This window comes from Arachis ipaensis, chromosome B05, assembly GCF_000816755.2.
Source record: "Arachis ipaensis cultivar K30076 chromosome B05, Araip1.1, whole genome shotgun sequence".
NCBI classification, from domain to species: domain Eukaryota; kingdom Viridiplantae; phylum Streptophyta; class Magnoliopsida; order Fabales; family Fabaceae; genus Arachis; species Arachis ipaensis.
Genome location: NC_029789.2, coordinates 3,080,763 through 3,089,916, shown reverse-complemented (window position 1 = coordinate 3,089,916; position 9,154 = coordinate 3,080,763). Strand labels below are relative to the sequence as shown.

The window sequence follows — 9,154 nt, the reverse complement described above, 5'->3', positions numbered from 1 at the left end:
CGGATGTAGAGTCTATGAACATCAGTGGGAGGCAACAGAATGAAATGCTTCTCTCCCGAGACAACGGCATACAGATTCTCGTAGTGATCCTTGTGGAATGAAGTGTGAGAACGCTGGTTACCAATCCAGAGGTTCACAGCTTCAGGCAAAGCGCCGCCGAAAGCCTCCGTGGCCCAATCGATGTGAGGGTCGCAATCGGCGGCGAGGGCAGAGTACTCGGAGCGGAAGCAGTCGTTCTGCTGCTGGGCGTAGGCGACGACGGCGGGGTTGTGATCGGGGGAGGCGATGAGGCGGAGGGCGTCGGGGAAGGGCGTGCGCTGCACGTGAGCGGAGGCGAAGCAGAGGGAGGAAGGAGAGGAGGGGAGAGGGGCGAGGGCGTCGGCGCGGCCGGAGGGGGTGAGGTGGAGGGAGACGGTGAAGGAGGAGAGGGAGCGGGAGAGGTAGGAATGTTGGGCCTGATTGGGTTGGGCCTGGGCCCAAAGGGAGAGTGCAGGCCAGTGGTTGATAGCGTTAGAGATGATGCATGGTTTGTTTGGGTTAACGAAATCTCTGAGGAATTGAAGTGCGGTTGGTGGGGTTTGCAGTCTTTCCACTTTGCTGTTGTTGCCTAAGCTTAGCTCTCTCACTTCGTTCCACAGTCTCTCTACCTCCTCCATCTTTTTCTCTCATATTCTTCTTTCGCACATCGCACCTCACTATTTAGCTACTAACATGTCTAAGACAATAACTATACTTACTTTATATACTTACTATATATAAAAAATTATTTAATATTCTAATAATAATTAATGAATATTAAATTAGATAACTGATTTTTTTTTATTGTTTTTCATGTTTAATCATGCTTAATAACATTTCTAATGGAGTGTTTTTAATAACCTTTGATAGAGAACCAATAAAATTTTACTACTTGTATAATGATATTGATTCAATAATTAAAAATAATATAAAATTCTAACTAAACTAAGACTGAACATTGGAGGGGCAAATTTCGCACTTAATTTCAAATCACTGTTTATGAGAAACATTCAATTCTATTTGTGTTGAGATTTTGAGCAAACCACATCTACATGTATTGAATATCAAATTCTCTTCACAATTACATGCACACATCTCTTTCATGGCCATTGTTTGACCCTTTCAAAAGTCAGTCCATCATTCACATTCAAATTGATATCTTTGCAGTGTGGTGTTTTAGGGTTCCAACCATTTATAGCTCTATGTCTCTCCACACCATTGGACCCATTGATGTGCTGATCACCAACAATGGACAAAGATGATAAGAACCAGCTAATCCACTTTGATCTCTCCCACATCTTCATCCACCATGCTTCTTCATGGCAATTCAACTGCCCATGCATGAAAACCACCAAACCTTGACAGTATCAGCTACTCGCTGAGGGTGCCATGTTGCCCAGACGAATTCTATTTGGTAATGGCCTCGCAATGAGGCCGTCCGTGGTCCAACCTACTGATTCCCCATCACTTCTGACAAGGTCGAATTCCCGTGTTACATAATCAAGGGACATGTGCAGCTTCCCGCCAGGTTTGGAATCTTTAACGACTCCTCTTCCTACAATTCCCGCATTCTTCTCTAACCAATATACATAGTTGACCTGAAACAACGCCTTCAGCATATCCAATGGCAAACAGCTCTCCTTAAGAACAACCTGATTCAGCCAGATATGTTAGTCACTGTCCATAACACAACAATGTACCAGGTTGCCTCATTTGGAGTGGCTTGTTTGAAGAAAAGAATTTTTTTCTCATTAAAAAAATGTACTTTTATTAAAAAATTCTTTTATTTTAAGCAAACAATATGTTGCTTTTCAAAAAAGGCAAAACTTTTAAGATTTTAATTAATCGTTTACTAAAACAGAAATACTTCTTATGTTTTCTATCCAAACATGAAATTGCTTTTTCTTAAATCTTTTTTTTTTCCTTTTTCAAAAGTCACTCCAAACTCGCCCTTATCCTTTGAACTTCTTATCTTTTAATCCAGTTTTCTGGGAAGATAAAAACATAACAAGGAAAATCTCAGGTCCAATATGCTCCTACCAAATGGAAGAGGCTATCAGATTTTGTGTGTATATGACTGTCAACTTACACAGAATTTCCCCATGTGTTCTGACAAGATATAGCCCTCATCTTTATAAAGCGTGAACAGAGCGAGCGCGTCATCCTTGCTGCTGACAATTTCACTAAGCTTGGACCCAAGTTCTAGACGCCGTTCAATTTCTGCAGCCGCATCCTTTGCTTCAGATGACAATGCATTTGATTTTGCCTAGTACAAAAGCGAACAAGCCATGTCATGAAGAGGCAATGTCATTAAGTGTTCGACAGTGTTTTATACCAGTTGTTTAGTGCCCAACACAATCATCATCTTTTATATGGGCTTACTATATAAGATTTGCAAGGAAGCATAAAATATTCAAAGTTTTCAAAATCAGACAAGCAATATCACACATTATCATGGCAATTGGCAAGATTGATATATGTGATATGATATTTCCCCAAATCCTTAGCCTCCCTCAACTGAGAAGTAGAATAAAACGAAAAACAACCTTAAACTACATAATACATTATAAAAATAAAAACTTTTATCACATTTTAGCATGCCGCAAAAATATGATCCAACAGATAGGAACTTCATTTTGAAGTTTCAAATGTCATATATATATTTATCATGGAAGAAAGATTAACTCACTTTATTTGCAAACGTTGCATTTAATATGGGTACAGCCGGAAATAATGGCTCCTCATCATTGACCTCTTTAACTGGAGGTGCCTGGCCACTCAGTAGATATTCACTGAAAACCAAACCTGTTTAAAACTCAATAATCATATGTATAAAATTCTAAACCATAAAGAAAAATTAGAACTCATTAAATCCTAGTAGCATTTCTAGGCTCCTTATTCCTCCAACAATTGATTGCAAAAACATTTAAATCTACATGTAAGAGACAACTTGGAAGAATATTCAATGTTTCATAATAATACACTCATTCTTTCAAAGTTTACTATAATACATCCCCAACATGTTAATGTTAGCCAGAGTGAGAGAAAGAGATCAGAAATTACTTGCACGATAAGGATTCAAAGTCCTCAATTGAATTGACTGGTATGACTTCAGATTGCAGTACATGTGAATCCAAGTCACAACACCAAAGGATGCAAGAACAAGAGGCGTGGAGGATCCTATGCAGTTACCCAATCCTATACCAAGCCCGATACCGATAAACTTGCTTGCCATTCCTTGTACTTCACCTTTGGCAATTACCTAATATTTACAATTACTTTTAGAAAGAAAAATTACATAAAAATAAAATGGACATGTGTTCAGAAAATTTCCAATAACTAGTAATACTAGAATGGTTGAGCTGTGTCATTAAACAAGTACTTCTATTTATTCAATGCGAAAACAATCTGTTTCTTACCTCAGCAAAATTTCTTTGAGCAGCAAAACCAGCAAAGAAACAACTCCTGGTTGATGCCTGTAAATATAAAATCAGGTTCAAGTTTCAATCAGATGCCTGACGCCTAATCCGCTTCAATCATTTTTCATACGAATAACTAACAACTAGATTAAGTTAACGCATACTCCCCAGCCTGAATCATACAGGAGAATAGATTGCCTTCTATACTAAAATTTCTTAACCATACCAACCACTACCTAAACAAAATCATTTAAACAAAGTAGAATACATGGGATTGGTTTGTTTCTAGCTTCATGTACTATATACAAGATCCATTCAATCACCTGAATCAAGGCGGCTGCGGAACGGGAGGCGCCGGCCACAGCACCAATCAGCACAAAGAACTGTGGAAAAGCAGGAGTGCACATCTCCAAACCAAATGCAGCATTCTCAAGCAGATCAGCAAACAACCTCCAGCCTTTGGGGTTAACATCGAAATGGCGGCCGAAATTGGACAGCATAATCTTACTGAGGTACCCAATTCCATCCTTGAGAACCCAATTAATGGCAGCAGCAGTGGGAATTGCACCTTTTCCCAATCCAACAGCATAAAGCAATGACTGAGTTGCCAGCACCCCACTAACCTGGCTTGCAACACCCTGAGAGTCGAGTTAATGGATGATAACTCACTGAACAAACCGGGTTCCGAGGTCACGAAAGAATCGTTGAAATTATCAGGGATTAGCTTTGTCCACTTGCCACCTTTCACTTCCCAAAGAGACTCTGAGAATGCTTCTTTCTCGGAAGCCAAAGTTTTCGCCTTTGCGAATTTTGCGAGGACGAGTTGGGAGAAGGAGCAGAAAGCTGAAGAGAGAAGCAATGAGAAGAAAAGGGTGTGGCTTGATGGTGAAAAAGAGTCATCGGAGTCAAAGGGGTATCCCCAACCACCACCCCCATTGTTGTTGTTGTTGTTGTTGTTGTTGTAACCGCCGCCATGGTGTTCCGAGAAGAGAGGAAGCGCCGAAAAACGACGGTGGTGAGGAGGGGCTGTGGGAAAGAGAGTGTTGAGTTGTTTGGATGGAAGGGAGCGGAAACGAGTGGCGGAGACCGGCGGCGGTGGAGAACAATATGAGGAGGAAGAGAGAGGGTTGAAGAAGTGGGAAGAGGGGAAGAAAGAAGAGCAGGCCATGGAGAAGGAAAATGGGTCAAAACTTGGGAATCATCGTATCAGTCAATCAACGGAACCACCGCCGCAACCAGATCCAACATTGAAAACCTTTGGAATTCCGACCACCGCTCCACTCAGAATAATTGAAAGTTTATTGTTGTAGCCTTGTAGGTTTTTTTTTGTTTTTGTCAGGATCAATGTAATGGTGGGCTTTTTGTTTTCATTTCTTGTTTGATGGGCCATAAACTGGACTATCCCAAGTTCAAAAACAAGATAAATACTCTGACCAGTTGTGAACCAACTGAATACAAAACAAAACAAAAAAACTTGTGAAGCAACTTACGTGAAAAGCAACTTACGTGAATTATTCGTCTACTTAATTAAATATTAGGGTTATAGGATTCTGTGAAAAAAAAATTGACAACTTGTGACATGCTTTAAAGTAGTCCTTGACTAAGTGTTTGGTTATTGTCTTAAAAAAATAGAGACATAAACACAAAGATACAAAAATAGATGAACATATATATACATAATTTTTAATATATTTGGTGATAATAGTCATAATACATAAAACATGTTTATCTAATTCAAAAGTCAAATTTATTCTTAAATTAGAACAATATTAACACTACTATCACTATTATCACTATCATCATCACCAATTTTTACCACCATTATCGTTAATATTGATCTTTCAATCTTATTTCAAATAAATAAAATTAACAACTCCAATTTAAATATCACTTAAACAAATTCAAATTAAAAAATGAAAATAAGGGTGAGGGTTTGTTGACGCATCAGAGGAGAAACAAATAATGAGAAAAATGACGGTGATGGCGAAGGGCGATGCAGAGGCAAACCACAGTGTTGGACGACTTTCTTCATGCCCGCGGTTACTGCGGCGTTCGGCAGAGACAACCTTCTTCGTGTTTGCGATTATAACAGCATCAGATTTACAATGATAGCTGACCACTCCAATCACCAACACTATTTCTCATCACTAGACGAAGATAGAGATGAAGGAAATAGAGAAAGTGAAGGCGACGTTGTCGGAGATGGTGATGCCAACGAGGAGAGAATAAGAAAGAGAGATCCAGAGAGAGAAAGAGAAACGTCGATCTTGGGGAGGATAAACATAAAGTGCTTCGGAAGCGTAACTACTTGATGGATATGGGATGGTGGAGGATGAGGATGAAATAGATTTGGAGAGGAGGAGTTGAGATGCAATAACAATGGAGGTTAGAGGAGGGAGAGAGGAGAAAAGAAAAGAGAACGTTAATGTGAGTTGGGTAATTTTAGAATTTTGATTAGTTCTTTGTGTGTAGTTATGTGTAACTGTGTCTCTTTTGAATTTGTGTCTTACAAAAAAAAAAAACAGTGCACATATGTTGTTGTGTGTGTCTCTTATATACACAAACACCATCCAAACGCAATGTGAAGTTACATTCAAGCTTCGTAGTGGTCTTTTAAGTTAATAATTACTCATATTCATCCTTAAAGTTGCATTTCGAGACCCAGAATCATCCTTCAAATAATTTCTGCCAACAAGCGTCATCGGAGAGTTAAAATGGACTCGTTTATGATACGTTGGCAAAATAAGAGCTAGCTGATATGGAGGACGAAACTTTTCTATGACAATTTACTCCCTAGACCAATTTTAAAATATCCAAATCCCCAAATTTGCTCCAGGCCTTCTCTTCTTAGTTGTTATTCATTAGGAGAAAGAATAATGACGATGAGGAAGCCTTCTTCTATCAATGGCATCCACCCTGATGGTATGATACCTAGATAACTAACTAACTAGGTTTCAATTTCAATTTCAATTCCAATTCCACTTTTCAATTCACCAATTCTTCGATCTAATTTCTGTAACTGCCAGTGACACTTTCTTTGGAGTGGCGCACGATGTATTCTACACTTTCTTCAGCGAGACAAGATCTGACAAGCACATTTCTCATGCCGTCTTTGTCGATCTGGAGCCAACCGTCATCGACGAGGTTAGAGCCGGCACCTACCGCTAGCTCTTCCACCCAGAGCAACTTATCTCTAGCAAGGAGAATGCCACAAACAACTTTGCCATGGGACACTACACCGTCAACAAGGAGATCATCGACCTCTGCCTTGATCTCACGTTCACAAGCTCGCCAACAACTGCACCAGCCTCCAGGACTTCCTCGTTTTCAACACCATTAGTGACGATACTGGCTCCGACCTCGGTTTCCTCTTCCTTGAGTGCCTCTCCATCAATTATGGTAAGAAGTCCAAGCTCGGCTTCACCATCTACCCTTCCCGTTAGGTATAATTTGAAGATTTATTGTTCAAGAATTTATCTCACGTGTTCTATTCTCTAATCGCTACTTTGGGGTTTGCTTTGCCTGAAATTATCTATGTTGTTTTTCCTCTTTCTATTTTTTAATTTTCGGTTTGGACGACTGTTGTAGAGCCATACAACAATGTTCTTTTCAGTCATTCTCTCCTCGAACACACTAATGTCGCTGTGCTCTTGAACAATAATGAAACTATCTATGATATTTGCAGGAGGGCCCTTAATATATCATAACAACGCAATTAAAGAGTAACAAGGAGAGAAAAAGGTCTCTATTCATGTTTTGGAAGAAAGAGAAAATGTTAAATTAGAAAAGAATTAATGTATTTATGTAAATGAAACGACGTCGTCTGACACAATTATCAGAATATTATCCTGATAACTTGTGGCAGAATTGAAATTAAAAAAAAAGTACACATTAAATTATTAAGAAAGTGATACTATTTTTATTCATATTTATCAATTGTTAAATATATTTATATCATATCTAGTAATATATAGAATATAAATAAAAAAATGATTGAAAAGTCCTAACTCATCTTGCTAATATCTTTCTAACTTCCAAATAAAATTTGTTTTGATTTTTTGATTTTGTTTTTAAAAAGTAACACATGTATTTAAAATTTTACTCTTTTAAGTATTAAGAAGATAATAATTAGAAGGATAAATTAGGATTCTCAATTATTACATTAAATCAAGATAAAAAATCTGAATTTTCTCTTCGAAAATAGTAATGGTGAAAAGAACAAGCCTTCTACTATTGAAATAAGATTGGTCTCTTTTCTTAACATCTATGGGGCATACAATTATACAATGCCTTCTTTCCTCAATTACAATGAATTTAAAGTGCATCAAAGATAGAAATATGGTTGAAGAAGCACATTACAACGTTAAAGCAAAGGATTGAGAAATTACAATGAAAAAGTATATCAAAGTATGATTGTTTTGTTGACAATGAACTCGACACATTATTAACTTGGGTTTAATGGAATGTACAAAAATGAAAATTTTCAAACAAATTGATTGTAGTAGCTGTTACCGAAAGTCCAAAAGGTTTCACTTTACCAACTACTTTCGATGATTCTCATTGAAGCCTAGGTTCTTTAACACACATATAGCAATATGGTCCACCCAAATTGAAGACTAAAGACACTTGCCTCCTCAACTTTCTCATGCACTCTCTTAATGTTCTTACAAGCTTGCACATGCAGCATAATAAATGTTGCGTTTGTTTCCGGAACATGATATTGAGACAGAGACGACATTAAGATACAAAATCTTATTTAACAGATGAGATATGTATAGAAATATTATATTTAGAGATATTGAATTAGTATATTTTGTATCAATCCTAATAAAAAGAATATAAAAACAGAAATAAGAGACACAATTTTTTTTATTATTCTTGTTAATTTTTTATAATTATATTTTTATTATTATATTTTTTTCTCATTTTTTTTGAATGAAAAAAAAAAGAATAAATTAGATTTCTATAATTTATTTTATTTTATCACGAAACAGAATATAAGAACACTAAATTCTATGCCTCTGTCTTTTATATCTTATTTTCAATGTCTTGTCTTATTCTATTCTCATCTCAGAATGCAGCGAAATAATTATACTCGGACGTTGGATAACCCTAGTTGAAATTCTATATATGTCAAGAAATTAAAACAAGTGTTTAAATGTTGAGTTTAGTTTTATTGTTTATACAATATAATTATTTAATCATATTGGTTTTTTTTATGACAATTTATGTGGGTGGTTATTTTTGTTGACATAATATTATATAATTAGATGTACATATTTAAATTGGTTTTATACTGATAATGTATCAAAATTAAATTATTAAATATTTGTTTGGTTTGTGTTCATTTGTATTTTTTTTTTTTTGTGTTTGGAATTACAAAAAGACAAAGAATTAAAATTTAATTTTCCCTAATTTTATCCTTTTCTATAAAAGAATCTAAGCACAAAAAATATTAAAATTAAAAAAAATGGATAAAATATATTTTTGTTCTTGAAATTTATTAAAAACACTCGTAAGTTTTATTTTGTTTCAATTTTATTACAAAATTTTTAATTTGCATCAAATATACACTTAACAGCTAAATTTTTAAAAAGTTTAGGACCAATTCAACAATAATACATGACAACTATGTCTAATTTATTTACTTTTATTCTTTTTTTTTAAATTAACTGCCAGGAATATTTTTAATACAAATAAAAAAATTTTAGAATAAA

General features: G+C 36.1%; 2 protein-coding genes across 2 annotated transcripts in view; both read right to left on the bottom strand.

The window, feature by feature from the left end:
- The window catches only part of LOC107639959 (jmjC domain-containing protein 7), a 2,485-nt gene extending 1,769 nt beyond the window's left edge, over positions 1-716 (bottom strand). Inside the window, exon 1 of the mRNA XM_016343515.2 lies at positions 9-716. Coding sequence (XP_016199001.1) covers positions 9-656 — 648 coding nt within the window. The 5' untranslated portion in view covers positions 657-716. The remainder of the gene's footprint in view (positions 1-8) is intronic.
- LOC107642492 (protein root UVB sensitive 1, chloroplastic) lies at positions 977-4,075 on the bottom strand (the record flags this gene model as incomplete). Its single annotated transcript, XM_016345868.2, is given in 6 exon segments — positions 977-1,670; positions 2,108-2,284; positions 2,708-2,823; positions 3,082-3,280; positions 3,438-3,494; positions 3,761-4,075. Coding segments are annotated over 6 exon segments (1,149 nt in total), but the record flags the coding sequence as incomplete, so codon positions are not given.